The 22,074-nt window shown below is 37.2% G+C and overlaps 1 protein-coding gene across 4 annotated transcripts in view; it reads right to left on the reverse strand.

The window, feature by feature from the left end:
- POLR3A (RNA polymerase III subunit A) overlaps nt 1–22,074 on the reverse strand; it is a 39,043-nt gene that overhangs the window by 15,989 nt on the left and 980 nt on the right. For 2 of the 4 annotated variants that reach the window (XM_085064013.1, XM_085064012.1), the window contains exons 2-22: nt 21,341–21,476; nt 20,796–20,933; nt 20,095–20,266; nt 18,729–18,883; nt 17,568–17,807; nt 16,476–16,638; nt 16,146–16,282; nt 15,506–15,609; nt 14,674–14,815; nt 14,108–14,248; nt 12,861–12,930; nt 12,052–12,179; nt 11,430–11,568; nt 10,069–10,233; nt 9,622–9,794; nt 8,900–9,011; nt 7,503–7,621; nt 6,053–6,190; nt 4,397–4,567; nt 3,483–3,596; nt 2,799–2,834 (exon numbers count right to left, since the gene is read on the reverse strand). In XM_085064013.1, coding sequence (XP_084920139.1) covers nt 2,799–2,834; nt 3,483–3,596; nt 4,397–4,567; nt 6,053–6,190; nt 7,503–7,621; nt 8,900–9,011; nt 9,622–9,794; nt 10,069–10,233; nt 11,430–11,568; nt 12,052–12,179; nt 12,861–12,930; nt 14,108–14,248; nt 14,674–14,815; nt 15,506–15,609; nt 16,146–16,282; nt 16,476–16,638; nt 17,568–17,807; nt 18,729–18,883; nt 20,095–20,266; nt 20,796–20,933; nt 21,341–21,476 — 2,893 coding nt within the window. Of the gene's footprint in view, nt 1–2,798; nt 2,835–3,482; nt 3,597–4,396; nt 4,568–6,052; nt 6,191–7,502; nt 7,622–8,899; nt 9,012–9,621; nt 9,795–10,068; nt 10,234–11,429; nt 11,569–12,051; nt 12,180–12,860; nt 12,931–14,107; nt 14,249–14,673; nt 14,816–15,505; nt 15,610–16,145; nt 16,283–16,475; nt 16,639–17,567; nt 17,808–18,728; nt 18,884–19,086; nt 19,206–20,094; nt 20,267–20,795; nt 20,934–21,340; nt 21,477–22,074 lie in introns of those variants that run through there. The other 2 variants (XM_085064014.1, XM_085064015.1) reach the window with 2 other exon arrangements.

Below are 22,074 nucleotides of genomic sequence, written 5' to 3' on the forward strand. Positions count from 1 at the left end.
GAGCACACACTGACAGGTGAAGATACCTGACTTGGGTTGCTCCTGCCTTCCTATCCACCACCTACTGAAACTGATTTAAAAAACAAAACAAAAAACACCAACAAACCTAACACCACTTATTTTTTTATGTTACTGACACAAACACATTTTCACTCATTTCTCAGTATTTAAAAGAGTCAAAATGGAAACACTGTGGCTAGAGAGGAAGTATATGAAGTGTATCTGCTGGACAGATTTCAGAGATTTGAGATGCACTTCATCTATAAGAAAAAAACCTCAAAACTATTACATAAATGTCAGTTTCTAGCAAATATAATTCAAATAACTTCTCTATGCTGTGGAGGGGTCTTGCAGGTAATTGCAGTTAACATGTCATAGTACATAAACTTTTCACTCTCTTACCAGGCTTATCCAAAAGAAGTTCTAATAGTATTTACTGGAACATAAACTGAAACAATACTGTTAGAAAAATATCCAACATTTATTCTATGAAAGATCATTTGCTCATTACACTTTGGATACAGACATGTACACTAGGAGTCATGAAATAGGAGGTCTATGATTAAACTCCTCCAGGAAAGTGGACTCAGTGTAAGTCACTGCCGTAACACAGGGTTATCAAAACCAAAATATAAACAAAAAGCAAGAGGAGATCCTTCACATGTATTTCAACAATGACTCAGGAAAGCCTCCATAAAGAAACAAATAGTCTCATTTTTTAGAGTCCTTTTAAACCCTTTCTATCACATTAGTCCTACCTGACAGAGTGAGGGTTACACAACATCACCTCTTCTGCACTAGGTACTGGACTCTCTGCAACCACCACAGTAGCTGAGCTGACAATTACTTGCAACACTGATTGTTTGAGGGAGTGCCTCTATTTTTTTATAAACAACTGAGTTCATAAAACCATTATGAAAAGACTTCTATTACATTCTAACAGAATTCTCAGATTCTCAAAACCACAGCATTCTTACTGGTGTTCAAGTTATTTTCAGTGAGTATGTTGTTTTCTCTGAATACCAGAACCAAGTTCAAATGGAAGAACAGACAACAGAAGTGCTGCTGGAATGGATGCTTCAAAGTTGCTTCCCCACTTGGATGACATGATGCATTCTTACAATTTTGCCCCTTTTGCCCTGCAGTAAGCAGCATTATTCACAAACAACAAATTTGGCCATTGTAAAGGCTTTTGACCCTGAAATATTTGCATAAAATTCATAATGTGATTTATTTACTAAAATAAGTGTTTAAGCAATAATATGGTATTAGAGAAGTTCATCTTTTTACTACAGGTGCATAAAAAAAGGAATGTTGCAGTACTTGCAGAAGACTTATCCTCTTTGACAGTGTCCAAGTTCCAAAGTACTATAAAATATATCCAAACAACTCCAACACAGTAAATCAATTATATATAATTCTGAATAAGGTACTCAAATTATGTTATTTCCATACACCAGAGTCAGAAAAGTTGCAAGAAAGAAGATGGATCTGTTAAGACTTACTTTTCATAGTCAAATTTTTATTCATGCAGAAGACCTAAGAGGAAATTACTACTACTTCTCAACTTTCAAGTATCTGTTGGCAATTGATCCAAACTATGGATTAATTTAGGCTACAAATGGAATGAAAATGTAGCTCACTCTTCGCTGAGCCTATCCATCTCTATGGACTTATCTTTAATGCAACACTGTACTGTATGAGCACAGCAATAGAACTTCCAGAATGGACTCACAAAACCAGATTTTTTTCACACCTTCTAAATCCATAAAGTCTTAGTGCAGACCAGATTAACAAAAAGGCACCAAATGAGCTCAGTAAGATCTGGCTCAACACAGGCCCTGTCAGCTCCTACAGAGGTGAAGTGGAGCCAAAAGAGCAGCTCAGGGTATAAACCATGCTCACCCAGGGTTTGCATCAGGTGTCCCAGTGCTCGAGTTAGCGGGAGCATTTCTATACCTGAAGCACTGCTCGTATTGCAATCCTTGAAGTGAAGAAGCCCACTGAAATGCACAGTGGCATGGAAAATGCCACAAGATTCAGCCAAAATCTACTCTAGTTCAGGCTGTAGGCCAACTGCATATGGCAGCACTGACTGGCTGTGTGCAGAGCTCTTTCTGTGTTTGCACCACGCTCCCAGCATTCCTACCACCTTGAAAAAATCCACAGAAAAATAACTTTTTTTTGAATTGTGAGGCTTTTTAATGATTTCCCCAATTCCAACCAGAAGAAAAAAAATTTCCCTTCACCTGTACTTTAATATACTCAACTATGCTAAACAGTAACATAATTGAAACTGTGCCAGCCAACAATCTGCTTTTTCATCAGCTGAATCCCTCCAGGAAGGGCTGAGTGCAGAAGGATGAATCCTGTCTGTTTGCAAGAGGTTATTTAGACATACTGTGGTCTGGACCAGAGTGGATGAGCCCGTAATAGGAACCTTGGCTAACATAACAGCGCTAAGAAGCATCTCTGTTCTGGAATGGAGAAGTAGAGGAAGGGATAGGAAAACACCAGAAAAACATGCTAATACCCCTAACGATTGAAAGAATGAGTTTTAGAAAGAAGAGTCAAGAACAAAAGCTTCCTCAAAATCCTTGAATTTAGTAACAGGTACTAATTAATGTGTCACAGTTTTCACATTAAAGAAGTTAAATAATTGTGATGAACACCTATATCGTAGCTTAACAAGCAGTAATGTATAAATGCTAATCAATTACTTTAGCACTATACACACATCTTTAGCTAAAAAGCACTAACATTAATGCTCACACAGTGCACACACATGCTACAATTACCTCATTATATTTTTCATAACCTGTCTCAGTTAATGTCTTCAAGGATGAATAGGAAAAAAAAAGGAAAGAAGAAAATGTAACTTAAACCTTAAGTCAAGCTAATCATCACTAAGGTGAGGTAGCCATACCTGATCTTCTGAAATTAATAACAATTATTTGCATTTTCATGATATGATTTAGAAGATGTATCCTTCAAATAACAGCTTTATCTCCAAACTCTGATATTAAAATATTCAATTTCTTATCTTCAGAGGTGCAGTTAAGATTTACAGCATATTTCAAGGATGGATATTACTATTTTTTCAACTCCATTTTATCAATGGAAGTGCAAAATCAGATTTACCTTCTGATCTCATCTATTAAAAAGAAACCCTTAAAAACAGGTAATTAAACAAATCTTGTTCTCATCACTGCCAGTAATCAGAAGGTTCACCAAGGTAACAGCTCTACATGGAGGTAAGTTTAATTCTAGTTTTTATCAGTGATTCTCATGGAAGTCTTGAGAGTGGTTGCTCTCAAATACTAAAATTGCCCAATGCTCTTCTGAACAAATTAATTTTTACAATTCAAAGTGCAAGCAATCATGTGAACCTTCACTCACCCTTAAAAGCTGTATAAGTAGTCTCCAGACAGAATTTATAAGGAAAATTTATTCACGGTGTGCTAAGAAAGTGACATAATTACCTGCAGAAAACTGTCTTGGCAACAAAGAAATTCATTCTTCTTCATGATGGACTCAGATGTTAACATCAATTCATTTTTGCTAAGGGCTGGTTCACTTCGGCATGGATAGACAGCCTGAACAGGAAAAAACATGACTTCTTCACAGGAAAAATGCACAAAACCACCATTGCAAAGACATAGAATACACAGATGTAGAACTGATTAACAGCATTCTTGAGTTTTGGTTGTCTTTTTGTAGCTTGTTTAATGGGGTTTTTTGGTTGGTTGGTTTTGGTTTACTATACTATACTGGACTACTGTGAAAAGAAGGGCCACATCCACTTCTACTTATTTCTGCAAATCTGAAGGTATACACCCAGACATTTCTAGTTCTATCCATTTATTACACTCATGTTACAGAAACCTGAACAGTTAGTTCAGCAAAAGCTTCTCTCTGGAGAGGAGCAGGCCATGACACACCAACCCCACAAAACCAAAACCAAACAATGCAGGTCTTCAAACATCACAATATTATTGAACAACCCTGAGCCAGTTCAACTCCAAGTACATGCTTGTCTTGATTTAATAAAGAATGATTTTGTGCAATGTACCAAACCAGTACCCAAATAAGCCAGTATTAATTTATCTAGTGAGTGGGATATTAGGCCCTTAAACTACGTTCAAGCAGAGAAAGAAATTTTACTTTTCTCAGCTTATACACAGCTTGGTCTCTGTACACAAATTGCTCTGTTCCACTGTAAAAAATATTTATTACTCTTAAAATACACATGCTGAAACACCGACCAGGACCTTTCAAAAAGGGCAATTGGAAAATAAATACTTCAAGTGAAACAATTTCCCCCCAAATTTTGTACTTTCTCCTCCATACTTTATAATATTTTCACACTTCCAACAAGGATTTCAGGAATCCATACCCTGATATTGTCTAGAACTCGCTTGAATTCCAGTGGTTCATCCTTCCCTTCCATAGCTGCAGGATCCAAGCCATCTCCTCCATAAATAAACTGTATAATGTCACCAGTAGAACTTCTGACTGTTAAATCATACTGTGAGCAAAGATCTTCAAGGGATTTTACCAGACGTCTCTGAAAGAAAGAAAAAATACAAGGAAAATGAAATGGATCCTTTTAAAAATAGCTACTGATTTGCTTTACAAGTAGTACAGAAACTGGACTCAGGAAGTAAATCTGACACAGACATGAACAGGCATGAAAACCTATTTAAAATACATTACCCCTACGGCTTTCCTGTACATTCCACAGAACATAGAAGTCAACAAAATTTCAAGCAACAACACAATACTCCACATTTAGAAATCTGTTGTATAGGAAACCTAATGACCTAATGCTAAGCTGCAAGAACCTATTTGGTTTGAAGGAGTTATCAGGAGGTGGTTTTTTTACATAATACTCATATTCTTCCAAGCAGGTTTATTTCTCCAGGAATAGAATACTTTTTGTGTATGGAAGCAGAACCACTCAACAACTGTTTTTACTGACAAAAGCCAAAGAGGTCATAGAAAAATGGCTTTGACCAATCTGGGTTGTCTGCTTCTCTTACATAAACTCCTTGCATTGGGAAATCCCTTAACTACCATCTTCCTTTCTATCCCAAAAAAAAGCACACTACAAAGCATTTTAGGTTAAAAACATTTTTACTTGAAAGATGGACTTCATTGTTCCATGAAAGCAAATTAGATCACCTAAACAAGACTATAAATGGTTTGGGTTTTTTTCCCACTGGCAAGAAAAAAGGTTAAGATAAAACAGAAGTTATGATTTTTTAAAATAACTCTGATGTTCAAGTACTGCAATTCATTCATATAAGAAGAAAGTTGAAGAGGAAAAGTATTTTGTAGGTTGCTTACTGTATTTATATTTTTTGTAAATACCTGCACATATGCCAACATTTTGGAAACAAATTGTTTTGGTCTAATCAGTTACCCACCCCAAAAGGTGTTTTTTCTTCTGTCTTGGCACAGTTACTTGTGTATGTTAGAATGTTTTCCCAGCCCCAAATTATCTTGGCTTTGCTACTGCCTGTTACACTGGGAAGAGTGCTATACTTTAAACACTACTTAAATATTTGCACAGAAGTCTTAAGACTGCACATAACAGCAAGAAGCTTTGTTGGAGAGACATAGATTTGCACAGCCAAAGACACTAAAATCTTACAGAACAGTAAGTCTAGATGGCCAAGGTGCCTCCTGCCTAGAGAGAGCAGACACTGAAAAGGAGCTTTAGCTGCATTTCTGTCATCACTCACAGTAGTTTTAGGAACACACTAGAGAACATGGTCCTCAACAATTGCACAGATCAAGGACTTTTACAACCCATGTTTGAGAGGAAACAGCTCAAAACAAGCATGTTACTGTATCATTGCCTGAGGTCTCATTTACAACTCCACACCTACTGGAGAACAGACCAAGTCATGTATTTCACAGTATAAATTACTCTGTTACATTGAAAACACACAAAGGGTGCCTTTCTACCTGATCCATCACCTCAACATGCACATGAGAAACACGCACATTTTGCAAGATTGATAAAACCTTAAATCTGCTGACATACCTGCATATATCCAGTTTCTGCTGTTTTAACAGCTGTATCAACCAGACCTTCTCGACCAGCCATTGTGTGAAAAAAAAATTCAGTGGGAGTTAACCCAGAATAGAAGCTGTTAGCAACAAAGCCTTTTGCTGCAGGGAGCTGCAGAGAAGAGTGGGAAAAACATAGTTAAAATGCAACGTACATTCTGTATGCTACAGAAAAACATGGTGCATGTCATCTGAATTGTTTCTCAAAGTTAGCCAATACCTCCACCAACACAGGGCAATGATCTCAGCTCTGCTTAGCTCTTAAGTTCCACTTGTATTGTAGATCTGAATAAAGGTTTCAGAAATCCTTGCCTTGTTCTTCCAAACTAATTTAACAGAATTTCCCCTTCCTCCTACAAACCTTGTCACACTTCCAACTATTCCTCCAACACTACACCAACACTTCAAACTCCTTTATACTTGCAAAAATTGAAAAGGCAATTAGGAATGCTCATTTTGCTACAGTAGTGCAAAGGTATTTGCAGTGCCAAAGACTAAGAAATCCAGAAATCATATGACTGGAGATATGTATATAGTTAATTATTTTGAATGGTTTGCCCTCACCCCTGAGGAAAGTTCTTGCCAATGAACTTGATGCACGCATTACTTCAAGTCAAAAATCACTTTTGTTGTTATTTAACAGATAATGCTTTCTAAATCAGAAAAAAATCTAGAGCTAAATTTTATCTTCTCCTCTAAACCAAAAATATTGTTTCTTTTTCTATTTGTTCAGCATGTTACAGAACTCTGAAGTTGAAATTTGGATATTTAGTTAAAAATTCAAGTGTCATAGCTACCACCTGACACTCAGCTAACACGGTAACTAGACTACTGGCTTATACCACAAACCTTCTTTACTGTTTAATTTTTTTTCAAGTGTTACTTGAAATCTAATAATCTCATTGAATTACATTAACAAGTGCATGAGATTCATTATTGCTTCATGTAGGACTGAACTGGAACATGAAACACAGAGTAACCCATGATACCTATCCTGCTGGAAAAAGAGAAAAACCAGACTCCAGAGTGGTTTATCTGGCATGTCTCACCTGTTTAAAGACACCAACACACATTCAGCAGTTCTCCTGTAAAGTATTAGTGCAGTCAAACATAATACCAGAGAGAAACTTCAACAAATTATTTTAGGACTCTCAAGAGAACCTAAGATGTATTATCACCTCATTTTAAGTTTACTAGAATAGAAAGGTCAAAGCAAGGCTGAGCTTTAAAAAGTCAAGCTAACTAGACATACTATGGCAATTGAGAACACTGATGTTAACTGCCAAATCACACAAAACATTTTACATTGACCATATATGAACCTTTTCCTTCAGCATGACAACCCATTTTATTATGCATCCTTCTCAAAATGGCTTAAGAAAACTTGTTTCACTTCACAGTCTATAGTACACATACAGACTTACCTTTGAATGCTTCTCAAAGTGAGGCAAGGACCTGTTCTCAAATCCATCAGGAACACGGGACCCACTGATAGCCTGCTGACCTACACAAGCAATCATCTGTGAGATGTTAATGAAGGAACCTGGAGAGACAGGAAGGAAAAGAAAGCCCCTCACTCACAAATGAGGAATATACTGCTTCCCTGATGAGCTCTCTTCACTTACATGAAGATCTATTATTTAGCCTTGTAATTGGTCAACAAAAGAGAATTGCAAGAGTTACAGAAGCTTTTCTGTTACTTAACCTGGTAATTTCAGCATTTATGCAAAAGCTGAAATAAAGTCTCTGCTACAGGCAATAACTTTTTATTTTTTGTCTTTTTGGGTTATGAACATTCATACCACCATTATTTGACTCCAATCCTTATAGTATCCTGGTTTGTATTACGGAATATGTTTTACACAGCCCATGATCCTAACCTACATATTTTGCTTTACAATTTCTTCAAGAGTATTTTTCATAAAGGGTTCAGTATCTACCAGGACTCCTTGAACAAATTAAGTCACTAATTCAGAAGTTTTATTTGCTGAACATGTTTGTAACAATGCCTCCCCATCACCCCCATAAAAATTACACACTTAATATTTTTTTCTTCTTAGATTTCAGTATTTCTTTAGAACACAGTATGTCCCTATGAGGCTTTCCACAATTTATTAGACAGCTAAAAAATGCAAAAGGTTAAACCATTTCTTCAAATTCTTATAAGAAACAAAAGAAAACTCAAACAAGAATTTGACAAACATTATAGCACCTTCTAGTACTTAAAGAGGGGCTGCAAGAAAGACAGAGAGAGACTTTGCAAAAGGGCATGTAGTAATAGGACAGGCTGGAAAGATTTAAGCTGTCAGAGGGCAGGTTTGGATCAGACATCAGGAAGAAACTCTTTATTATGAGAGTGGTGAGGCACTGGAACAGGTTGCTCAGAGAAGTTGTGGATGCCCCATCCTGGTCTGGTGAAAGGTGTCCCAACCCATGTCAGTGGGGTTGGAACTGGATGATCTTTAAGGTCCCTTCCAATTCTGAATGTATCATTTGCAGTTGATTTTTCTATGTGAAATTAATACTTCAAGTAGAAACACAACTGAAAACTTTTTACTGATTAATTAGTTCAAGTCCTAAGAACACCTAAAGTTCCATTAAGATGTTTTTCAACTCCTGCTAAAAATTAAGACACAAAAATATCAGATCATCAGCTTGATTTTAACTAACTATACCTGAGCTGTACTTACCAAGCCATTTAAAACAGTTATAACATGAACTTGCACAACCAACAGTATAAAACAAGCTATACAATGGAACAAGTAATTTTCACAAAAGTGATGGAGTGAGCAACCTACATGCAAAGTTCAGCTATCCCTACCTTTCGAACCACAGAGAGCCATGATCAGGGGACTGTTGCTTTTGTCCAGTTCTCTGAGACAGGCACTGCCAGCGTGATCTCTGATAACAGACAGTTCTTTAAGGATTAAGGCCTGAAATACAGTATTTCAGAGGTTCAGAATATGTTGTAAAACACTTACACAAACAGTACTCCATCACTCCCAGCAACACCTTCAGTAGTCAAAGGAAATTCAAAAGTACAACTAAGACAAAGAAATCCCATCGTGGCTTTGGGTAAAACAATATTAAATTTTAACTTGCCTAACATCCAGTTGGCTGCAAAAAAGTCTTTGTCATGTTCCTAGATACCCCTGTTTTATCCCAGCAATCTCTTATCAGCATCAAATACATCAGCTAAACTGAGCATTGCACTAAGCCCTAAGTCACACTGTACTACATGAAAGAAAATCACAAAAATTTTGACAAATGTAATCAATTCCATTTTGATTACCTGTGTAATTCTATTCTCTTGTGTAATCCCAATACCACCTGGAGGGAGGAAGCATCTCAGTTGTTATGTGTTTAGCTTACATTTTTAGATGCATACAAACATCCTAAAGTCTGTATAGACTCAACTTGCCTAGGGACTGTATTTACTTGTAGTTTTAGGTTTCCGAAGACAACTTTAGACATGACAATGTAATGAATATATTTGTGAAGTCTCTACTCAAAATGGATAATGATTTAAACTAAAAATTTTACCTCTAGTGTCTCTTCTGCAGTACAACCAGGCTGCTGCTGTAGCTTGCCAGTGTTCAGAGCTTCAATATACTCGTCACATTTCTTATAGCCAGCATTCAGGAGCTCATACTTAGCTTTTAGCAGGCCCTGCCCAGGGGTTACATCACCAATTCCAATTGAAAAGCCACGATTAGCTATTATTAAAAAGAAAACTAATTATTTTCACAGCTCAATCACATATAAAGAAGACAAATTAAACCCAATAAATATTATTGGGAATTTTCAATTTCACCTCCTATCATATGACCATCACAAGCACTTCATAAATACACTAAGTTGTTTCACTGCCTGCCAGCTTCAAAACTAGCTTATTTTTTTTTAAAGCACAACATGTCACATTGGAAGCAAAAATCTTGCTTGTTCTCTATTTCTGTATTAAAGCACTATTTTACAAGGAAATGTACTTACAAAGATAGACAGGAGCAAGTCTGGCCAGACGTGACATGGCATCTGCAGCTTCTACCTGTCCCCAGTCTCTCAGCAAGATGTAGAAGATGTTGTTCTTGGATCCTGACCCCAGTGTTCCTTTGTCCATACTGCCACTCATCAACTCACTGTTTTGAATTGTGACATCTGGCAATAAAAAGGCAAAAAGAATTCACCAGTTTTCTAAAACATCCACTAAGTAATCACTTATGAAGAGAATTTTTAACTAAAAGCTCTGTCCACGCTCAGTATTTTCAATGTGGATTTAGGTACCATCTTCTTGCACCACAAGTCATTGCTCTATCACTTATATCAAATTAAAACACAATACCAGGTTTTCTTGAGACTTTTGAGAACTTTCTGAAGAGAATTACTACACCTTCAGAAATGACATTTTTTCAGAGAACTGAAGGCAGCCAACAATGAAATCCAAACGCTTTCCACATCATGTGCTCCCATCAAACTCAGAAATGGTAATTCTTGCCATATTTTCTAAAATGAATAGACTGAAATAAAGAAAATGTCATGTTGACAGGAGTGAGCAGGATTGCTTTGGGGCCTTTTGTCCTACAATATTTGGTAGCTGAAAAAAATTGTTCCACCATGTTTATAACCAACACACAGAGTTATTGTTTATCACAGCACAGAGTGGTCCTTTCATCTACAGAAATCACTCAGTCTGCTGTAGAGGGCACTTGAGTGCTAACTGGAAAATTCTTCCTTGCATCAACGTTGCATGACAGAATTAGTGTAAATCAATGGTTCCTCAACTTACGCTTCTGAGCAGCAAGGAACCAGCCTAACCCTGTCTGCTCAAGTTACTGCCCAACGCTCACCCCATGAAGGTTTAATTATAAGCAAAGTCTTGCTCATCTCCTACAGTCTTTTCAACCATGGTGCTCTGCACTCCATCTGCCACTGACTTCCCTAACTGCAAGGACATGGATGGCTTGATATGCTAAGGATTTCTATCTTCCCTGTGTATGCTTAACTCCTTTCAGTGTTTAACTTCTAATCCTTGTATTACTACCCCCACTTAAGAGACTACATTTTTCCATTTGCCCTCTGCACAACTGCTTCCTAAGCTTAACTCGTCTTTCTCTCAACTTCAAACACTAAGTTAGCATCATGACAAGCTGAGCACCATACAGAAGACATTTCAGTTTAAGAAAATATCCAAGTCTTTTCTTCGGTGTTCAACATAACTTGAAATTTTTAGAACAACTGCAAGATTTTGTGATTGAAAACACACATGTAAAGTACTGCTTTAACTCCTGCAGTGAGCTCAACAGCTATTACTTCTTTGAAGACTTCCAAAACACAGGTTGAGAAGTGCCACTCACAAGAATCATTGTAACACAGGTCCTCCCCTCTGCCACAATACTGCTTGCCCTTGGTTCGTAGGTTGGCTTTTACAGGACAATCATCACTGGGTTTGAGAATGAGGCTGAAAACCTGTTTTCCTGTCCAGAGTGTTACAGGCTGGGAGAAAAAGGAGAATTAAGATTATAAATTTATGCTACAACTATAGTACAAGAGCAAGCAAGAATTTATATGTAAAATTGTTTTATGTACAGAACCTATCTAAAGAGAATTGCACTTGTGAAAGAGCATAGTAGCACTCCTTTGAAAAGTATTTTTCATGCACTTTTACTCATTTGAAAGTTCTGAGTACTGAACGGTTATCCTTCCCAACAGGGTATGTGCATGCAGTCAGAGAAACATGCTCTATTGCTCCCTCTTGCTGTCATGTTTCCCTTTCTGATCAGAAAAGGGAAAAAAAACCCAAAGATGCTGCTGCTGTCATTTCATTTCTCAGAAAGGCAGTAATATTTATAATTACTTCTTTATAAAGTGCCATTGGTTCAAAATTTTAGGATTTTAAAGATTCATGTAACATCACCATGGGTCAAGAACACACAACAGAGGAAGTCTTAGTAACATGAAAAAAATAGCTTGACATACCTTCAGAATTGCTGGGGGTGGAAGACGAACTTTGGTCTTTTCATCCTTGCCAACCAGGATAGAAGCAATAATCTGACAGGCTTTGGCTCGATCAAAAAAGGTATCTTTCAATGTAAGAAGATAGGCACCTGGAATGGAAAAAGGTATTGTGACAGACTAAATTTAGTTTCAATTTAAAAGCTATTGCACATTCAATATCAATTATTTCATTCTAATACTACTCAGGTACTTACTACGTGACATGACAATAGTTTAGACAGCTTATATTGTAAATCCTTTCCAGAATTTTTTCTTAATTGCTCCACACCAATTGTCCAAAAAATAGAAATAGGGTATTTTTCTACCCTCTTGCTCTCAGACTCCATTCCATCAGTGAAATAAGGCCTTCACATTGATTTTTGTACACTTTCTTCCTTATGTTCATTGAAGATTTCCCAAAGAATTTAAGAACACTGAAGGTACTTCCTAGAAGTAATTTTTGAGTGAAACCAACTCCTCTACCATAATCATAAGCAGTTTACATTGTCTACCGAACACAGACAAAAATCCCAAATATTCATTTGCAGAAAAACACAGCAAAATACACTCAAAGGTAAAAATAACTGCAGCCACAAAAGTAGATAGCATGAGAAATGACTCTGAGGACATCATAATTATATTTCAGACAAAAAAGGGCCTTATTTAATAACGTCACTATGACTGGTGAAGGGAGGTTTTCAATCAACATAGAGAAATTCTGAAAAAAGGGAAGTGATTCTGAAGGAACAATTGCTAGATCACACAGCTCTGAAATAAGCTTATACACACACCTGTGAGGAAATCCTGAATAGCAGCAATAAGAGGTTCTCCATTTCTTGGTGTTACCAAGTTCGCTTTAGTCTGTGTGACATAAAAAAATATTACACATTTGAAGACATTGATATTCCATTTGCTATTCAAAATGGAACTTAGCATTTATGACATTTATTTTAGCAAAAATGGTCAAAGCCGATTCTTCAAAAAGTTAAAAAAAAAAACCTAGAAATTTCAGTTCACTACAGTCCATGCACATCTATTCAGGGTTAAGGAACAGTCTGGGAATAGTTACTGGAAATCACACATTCTGTTTCCAAAGCAGAAGCTGCAACCAACTTGATGTGTTACAGTAGGGACAGGGAAGGGGAGACAAGCTAGCTTTGAGAACATGGACAAGAGTGGTTACACTCACTACAGCGAGCTACTGGAATACTGGAAGTTATGTGGTCACTACTGGTAGGTAACAATAAAGCCACCTCTAGCCCCATGTTTTTATGCTTTACTCAAACCATTGCTCCTGTTAATATCCCCCCCGCTATGAGCAGTTTTGCCTGAGCACATTACCACACAGACCTGAATCACACACTTGGCAAGAGAGGAGACTGTTCTTTTTAAGCTCACAACAGTTCAGTGAGCCCCTGCAATGCTGCACCAACTGTATGGGAACACCTGAATTATTGCTGGCATTCAGTAACCCTAAAGGAGCAGTGGACTGGGAAACCCTCAGCTTGGTGCTACTGACTCTACTTTCACACTACAGATCGAAGTTTGCAACCATCAGATAGATCCCTATTTCTCTACCCTCCCTTCTCGACCCTGCCCTATGAGCCTCCTCCTGCCTTCTCTGGGAAGCTGCCTTCTCCAGCACAAGCCCAGTATCACTGCCTCATTTCCAGCTGGTCTGCCTGTCTGCAATTCCCAGGCTGTCAGACCAGAAGCGAATGATGTATCTGCTGGTAACGGAGTCATCCTAGTCTGGTAGCCATCTCTAAGGAAAGTCAGGCAGAAATATACTAATGAAATCTTAAAACCACTGGATTTTCCACAATGTTAAATCTAAGGCTATTAGATTACCAATGTGTAACAGTCCCAATTTATTCTGAAGTCCCTTTTGCAGAATTTTCAGGCAGCTTCAATGTCACAAATTATCCCCACCCAGTAATCTAAATAGTATTTCAGATTTCACATGCAAGTTAAGAATTAAAGGGCTGAACTCATCTGTCACCAGCAAAATCCAAACCTGAACATTGTATCTACCTACCCCCATTAAAACAAGTGCTTCTGCTTTTGCCTCTTCTGTCTGAGGAAGGTGAAGGTTCATCTCATCTCCATCAAAGTCTGCATTGTATGGTGTACAGACACATTCATTGAATCTGAATGTCCTATGAGGTTTTACTCTAGCCTGGAAAAGGAAAAAAGAAAGATGCACACACAGTCAAGCATGGCTAAAAAGATGCCATGTGCAAGTGTTTCCTTGAAGACTTCCTCTTTATATTACAGACATGAGTCAAAATTCCTGACTATGGAATTTAACTCAACCAGGAACTGACAGAAATGTAGCTAATAATGTGCATTCCAAAGAATTTATAAAAAACATAGAAGACAATGTGCTTTGTAGAGATCACATCAGCTCTACAAAAGTGAAAAGCTTAGGCAAGAAGAGATAGTGAGGTCAATCAGCTCTTATCAGAAGTATGCAAACAGCATCCTGCCCAGGTACACATCAATTCCCATGCAAAGGCACAACTGCACTGCATTCATCTTTGTCCCCAAACACAGTTGCAGGAGGAGCTGTTTGATATTCCAGGCTGCACTCTGTGCACTCACAATGTGAGCCATGATGCTCAGCTTGTGCAGAGAGGGCTGCCGGTTGAACAGGACGATGTCACCATCTATGAGATGTCGCTCCACAATATCACCAAACTTCAGCTCCTGGGCCATCTTCTCTCGGTTCCCGTATTTCAAAAATCTTAACAGGAAGATATGAAAAACAAGTCAGAAGAAATACAAACAGCAGATGTAAAGACAACTAAAATAAATTCTGTGTTTAAAATGCCAGATTTTCCATTAAATGCTGGAGCTATTTAGTATTAGAATGACTAGAAGACAGAACTGGTGTGGATTGAACATCAATCCTGATGCTCTTTGAAGCAATGAATGTATTTTGACATTAGTCAACAAAGCGACAGAGATTACAACAATTAAGTAAGAAAAAGGTTCTGTGTAAAAACACAGAATTTGTTTCAATTGCATCAGAAAGTATGGGAAGTCTCATTCATATATTATCCTTTCTTCCTACCCATAAACTGACTGCAGATTAGCTCTCGCATGAAAACAGACATTACAATTTGCCCAAAACTGCCTGTTATAACTAATGTCTGTACTACACCCTCTTTTTCAACTAAGATAGACTCAGTCACAAAAAAAACCATAAATCTAATAGCAGTTCAGTATCATTAGTATATTGACTTCAGTTTAAATGCAAGACTATTTAAAAAAAATTGTACACTAAACCTGAGGACATAAAGACAATTCTTTTGCTACTGCTTTTTAGGAAAGATTCTAAAAATAAAATTTTAACCCCTGCAGATATAACTGCCTTCACATAGCAGATTATGGGGAGAAAAAAAAAGTGAATCATTACAGATAAGCATGATACCTTTTCATTTGGGTGTGCCTTTGCTGTATGAAGTTTGCTCCAGGATGAACATCAGGACCATTACAGACAAGTTTCCTCATAAAATTAATATTTGCTTTGTTCACCTGTTGCATAAAGACTTCAATCAGAAACAAACAAAACATGTTGCAGGATCTTGTTTTTACTGGTGGGTCATGTGTTCTCATGTTTTAGGCTCAACTGAAAATCCCCCTAGACAGCAACCAGCTGCTGAAGGGAACTCTCAGGAGGGAATAAAGGAGGAAAATGTCAACCAATCTTTGAGCAGAATATCAGAGGGAAATGAAATTAAAAATCTGGGAGGTAAACTTAGAAATAAAAATACGCAACCACTCTTTCATATGAATCTACAAATGAGTTGAAAAAATATGAATCAAAACTCTTCCTTCTAGAAATACCACTCCTTACACCACACCTTGTCAGCACTTGCCTATATCCCATACTACAAACCTTCATTTGCCAGCAGCAACAGAACTGGCAAAGTGTCACTGAATGACATTTCAAACATAATGCAATGCATTCATCCCCTTTTATAGTGAGGCTGTAAGGAAACAACACTGAGGTCTAGCTTGGGGAAAAAAAATAAAAGGAATAGAAAGAGTTTGAGTCCTACACTACTTACCTTTTCAGGAAAGGTCAGTATTTTAGCAACATGAATAGGCACTGCTACTTCATCTATTCTTAAGTTAGGATCAGGTGAAATGACTGTTCTGCCAGAAAAATCCACTCTCTTTCCTGACAGATTGCCTCTAAACCGACCTAACAAATTAAAAAAGTTACACTTCCATTAAAAATTGTTTTCAAAACGTTATCTGTTAAGACAGCACATTAGAACATCTTTTGAGGTACAGCACTAAAGTGCAATACAGTAGTAGCAGAGAGACACTTGGCAATAGCAAAAATATGCGATTCAATTATAAAAAAATAATTAAAAGCAACTTTCCAGACAAACCTTGCTTTCCTTTAAGTCTCTGAACAAAACCTCTGGTCCATTTTTTAGGTGCCATGTTGAGGGGTATTCCAGAGAGTTCACTGTTAATGTACAGAGCACACTGCAGTTGAAGAAAATCCCAGTCTTCCATTATCATCTGTGTTTTGGCTCCTGATATCCTATGCTAAACAAAACAGCCATCCAATTCAGAAAATAAATATAACAAAACATACTAAACTAGCAAAAAAGTTTTCTGTTATGAGTACAACTCTTCCTTTGCAAATGAAATTATGAAACTACCATAGAGTGGAATGAAAAAGGCAAAAAAACTTTGCAACAGAATGCATATTGCTATAGCAAAAAGCCAGTCATACGTGAACCCAGCAAAAAAAATTTTTAATTTACTAACATGGGCTCTAAACAGATACTCACAAAAATAGCTATTTGTTTAAATTACATTTTTCCCAATCCACTTAAGCTAATATAAATTAACAGACAAGAAAACAGCAGTTAATAACTTTTCAGCCACAGGAGAGTTAGCGCTCAACTGATTCTGCTTGCCTGACAAATGACCAGTTTTGCAAAGTGTGAAAAGTATTAGTCTGGCAGAAGTGCTCTTCTAAACAAATGATAAATTGTTAAATTTTCTTTTAGTGTCTATTTGATGACTATGCTAAATGAGACCTGATTTCTGAAGAACAGATGGCAGAATAAAGAAAGAACTAAGATCTATAAAAAGACCTATGAAAGAAAAAAAACGCCAACATAAATAAATAGGTATAATATTTTCATTGTAAGTGACCATTCAAAAAGTGTGATAGTCATGAGAGGGAAAAAAAAAAGAAAAAAAAAAAAAGAAAAATATTTAAGAGACCAGAGCTGAAATGAAAAAACATTTTCCATAAGAATCCCAGCAGATCTTCAGCAGGTCCTACACTGCAAGCAGCCAGTCAGCCAGCTCCACCTGAAGCAAGCTTCTCCTATTCTTTCAATAAAATGCCCAACAACATAGAAATACAGCACCAGACCATAAGCAGTAAATCCACTTGCTATATTCAACTCTGAACAAATCTTTTTGAAGGCAACAGTCTCAGAGCTTGAAGGCTGACTCACCTTTTTTATTACATCATTTAGGAAAATGATCTCTGTCAGTTTCATTGTCAAATCATCTTCATTGGTGCCAGACTTCAAGTCGCTTACAACAGAGGGTCTGATACACAGTGGAGGCACCAAGAGTCGTGTGAGGATCAAATCTGAAGGTTTACCTGCTTGTGGGTTCATGAGAAGTAGAGGAATGTCTTCTGCTGGGATTCTTCTAAAGAGGTTCAACACTACCAAAGGATTCAAGTTTTCCTACAAAATCCATTGGGAAATGGTGAGAAGAAGCCATTATGTCAAGTTTCAATGCTTCCCTCCTCCCTTAGTCTTTTTCAAAGGCAAATATGGAACTATTCATGCAAACAAAACTCTATTTTGGTTTATTTATTCTGAACCAATGCTTTTAGCATCTCAGATGTTAAGCTGCTATTCTTTCCTTCCATTTTTTCCTATAATGAGTATAACTTATTGTGTTGCTGTCTTGTCTCAAGAGTTAAAAGACAGTATTTCATAGTTAATAGACAAAGTAACTCAATTACCATCCTACAGTGAACTTACAGTACATTGTAAGTAAGTTTTTTCTACATTTTATTAGTAGAAAAATCACAGGATTAACATGCTTCCTAGATATTTTTCAAAACTTAATTTCTCTCTTCTTAGCACAGCTACTGCTGTATTCACTACTTTTTCTATCCAAGTATGTACCTGGAGATCTTTCCAACTTGTAGAGAGCAGAAGGAAACAAAACTGCGTAAAATTAAAAGCTTAATGAAACAAAAAGTTAGTAAATTAAGCCTCCTCTCTCCTTCTCAGCATTAAGAACTTCTGAAGAAAAAGATGTGTGTATTGGAATTATACTGGATTACAGTAAATCTATATATACGTGAAAACTTGATATGGACCGGTGTTTCTTCTTCCTTGTCTAGTTTATGGAACCATAACACACCAAGAACATCCCAGTCTTTACAGGACAAAAATGCTGTAGCAGAACATGACAACATACTAAATTTTTAGCAAAGTTAACATTATTGCACTGGATAGAAACATTCTTCATGTACCTTGATACACAAAATTCTTGGATCACCCTAAGACTTTAGCAGATACACTGCAAATCTTTGGGGGGTTTTATTTTATGCACAAAAAGCAGCAGAAAATTTAGGTTATAATAAAATTCACCTGAGCTCTTCCCAGTAAAGGTTCTACTTCTTTGTTATGTTCAATGGCAGTTTCAAAGGACTGGAGAAAAGTAGATACTACTGGATCAACAACTTTCTTATTTGTCTTGTACTTCTCATGTATTATTTTCAACAAACCACACTTCTTCACAGTTCCTGCAAAGCATTAAATATGGTTTGTCTTGGGATTTTATTTCAAAATAACAAAAACACCAAAGAAAACAAAACGAGCCAAAATTTAAGTTACAGCTCCAAAACAAGCTAAACCTTAAGTAAACAAAAGAATAAAACAAAACTTCACCAGGTTTTTAACCAGTTTCCTAAACTCACAGAACAACAAAAGGACAATCAAGTCATACCTTCTCGTATAGATGGCTTGATGTATCTATACCATGATGCAGCCTCTGAAGCTGAAAGCAGGTGCTTTAGACCACACTTTAATTCAGCTTCACCTCATTCACAGCAGGGCTTCTAAAGAAGAAGTTCCCACACTAAAAACAGGACTAAGAAGTGCCATTTTTGTATCATCCCACTATCTTCTAAAGTAATTTTGGAAGTGAATTATCAGAAAAATCAGATAAATATTTTCATGTAATGCAGGTAACATTATTTGTCAAACTTCCCCAGACTAGTCCAAATGCTCAATTTTTTTTCCTGAAATGTTCTGACCCATCATGTAACTTTGTAAATGTTTACTGTTTATGCCCCTTATATTTATACAGGTTACTTATGATGAAGCAGCTCTCCATTTATTCAGGTTGTTGAACATTACCACAACCAACCCACAGTTTTCAAGAGTTAGAAGTTTTAAGTCATGGATAAACCATCTACTGTCAATCTGTAACACTCCAAGTCCTTGAGCAGTAGTAACATGCGATCAGTGCAGATGAAAAAAAAGACACTTTTTGAAAACCAGATGCGAAATCTTCCAAAGACACTCTGCCCTGAAGAAGGGATTATCTTAAGAAAGGTCATTTAATACAATGATGAAAAATGATGCTCACTCGAAACTACTAAGGCTACAATGGGTACCAATGTGAACGTATTGATCACTGCCAATAGCTCCTGGTACTTTAAAAAACATGTTAAAAAGGGGTTTTTTGCCATTATTCAAGTATTGTTTACTGACATGAAACATGAAATAATACAAGCAAGCAGGAAAATGTCTATACCCACATAAATGAGATGTGAACAAGCATGTCCCCGCCCCTAAAAATGCAACTGCCTGTTTCTTAACAAAGGCCAGAGAGAACACCCAGTAGCTATGCAATGAACAAGCATATTCAAGATCTGGATCCTATCACAGCCATCAAGGCAAAAACCCAACAGAGCAGACAACTTCACAAACTGCTCATGTCAACACTCACCATTAAATGCCCCACAGTAAGGACAAGTGTTTTTCTTTCGGCACTTCTCAGACACTTTCTTTTTTAGCCCTCTTTTCTGAAGATATGTAAGGCCAGGTCGTTTCAGGTAATCCAAAAACTGTTTTTTTTCTTCCACCGACAGCATGATACGGCAACAGGTTTTGCAGATCATCTTAAATGTAAACACATACAGACACAGCTGTCTAAAAGACATATTCAGAGATGTAACCTCTTGAGCTATAGCTTAAGTTCTTCAACACAGTCCATTATTTTGGAATAAGACACTATTGTCTTGACTGAAAGACCAATTCACATATTGGAATACACGTTAAAAAGCACATGAGAAAAAGAAAAATACAGTCATTGAGGCGAATCCTTATCTAAGCTCTGCAGGGCCTTAAAAATCCATATAAAGCAAAAAGAGCTTTGATTTACTGGGATGTTCTAAAAGGCAAATTATCCTGCATACATTTATTTCAAAAAGCAGAAAAAAAATGAACTAAATTTATCAGTCTGAGATTACACAGAACATCACTAAGACTGCTCTTTAAATATATATGTTTCACAAAAGAAAACGTACATAAAGATAAATTAAAAATTCACCCTTATTTTGGCCTTCTCGGTTACTTTCAAGCATCATCTCTCCTGAGAATTTCCTTTTTCTAGACTAGAAAGTGACAACAAATCATAATCACCATTACCTGTAAGATGCCTATCACAGCTTTGAAGTATCCAACATGAAAACATGGTAGTTCTAAGTCAATGTACCCATAATGTCCTAAACAGTCAGCCAGACTTTTTCCACAGGTTTCACAAGGACGGTCTTTTTCACTGGTTCCCTTTGGGAGAAAGAGAACACACACGTACAGAAAAAAAAAATTCCTGTAATTCAGTGAAAAGATACAAAATACAACAGCTTTTAAGCTAGTCAGCAATCCTAGTAGCAGAGCCACTCCTTTTCCCCACCATCAGAAGCATGTCAATAGCATTACAGACACTCTGACCCTTAAGAAAAATGGTTTTTACACACAGCCCCTCCCTCAAAAGCATGCATTCCTGCCCTCTAAATGCATGAAGAAAGCAGCTGGAACTGCAGCTAATAGTCTATGAAACTCAAGTAAAGACTAATTTCAACTTATTTTAGACAAGCAGTACATTTCAGCAACCCCAGCCATGTTTCTTTAACCACTTCAATAACTCTACAGAAAAAATATGGAAAACAAACAAAAAAACAAAAGGTTCTCACCATGCGATGGTCCAGCACTCCATATTGCAGTGGAGAGTGATGGTTGTCCTGACTATACAAATTTTTGCTGACCACTTGAATGTGAGCTTGCTGACGCATCTCTTCTGGAGATTTCATGCCAAAACAGATGTGGCTTCTAAGACAGGAAATTTCAGATGTATGTATGGGCACATATATGTATAGGCAAAACTACTTTTAACAACAAGTACACATATAAGTAAGTATCACAGAATAAATTAGGTTGGAAAAGACCTCGGAAATCACTAAACCCATCCTATGACCAAGCACCACCTTGTCAATTAGACCATGGCACTGAGTGCCACATCCAGCCTCTCCTTAAACACCTCCAGGAATGGTGATTCCACCACCTCTCTGGGCAGCCCATTCCAATGTCTAATCACTTTGAGAAAAAATTCTTCCTGATGTCCAATCTAAACCTTCCCTAGCGCAACTTAAGACTGTGTAATCTCATCCTGCCACTGGTTGCTTGGGAGAAGAGATCAATTCTCAGCTGGCTACAACTTTTCAAGTAGTTGTAGGGAGTGATAAGGTCTCATCCTTTTCCCCAAGCTAAACACCCCCAGCTCCCTCAGCCGCTCCCCACCAGTCCCTAGGACTGGTGCTCTAGACTCTTCATCACCTTCGTTGCCCTTCTCGGTACCCCAAAGTACTCGAAAGCAATCCAAACGTGGCTAAGCTGATTCACAACATTGGTGAAACAGGTTCTTTTCAGA

This window comes from Lichenostomus cassidix, chromosome 6 (assembly GCF_008360975.1).
Source record: "Lichenostomus cassidix isolate B80296 chromosome 6, HeHo_3.0, whole genome shotgun sequence".
Classification (NCBI taxonomy): Eukaryota; Metazoa; Chordata; class Aves; order Passeriformes; family Meliphagidae; genus Lichenostomus; species Lichenostomus cassidix.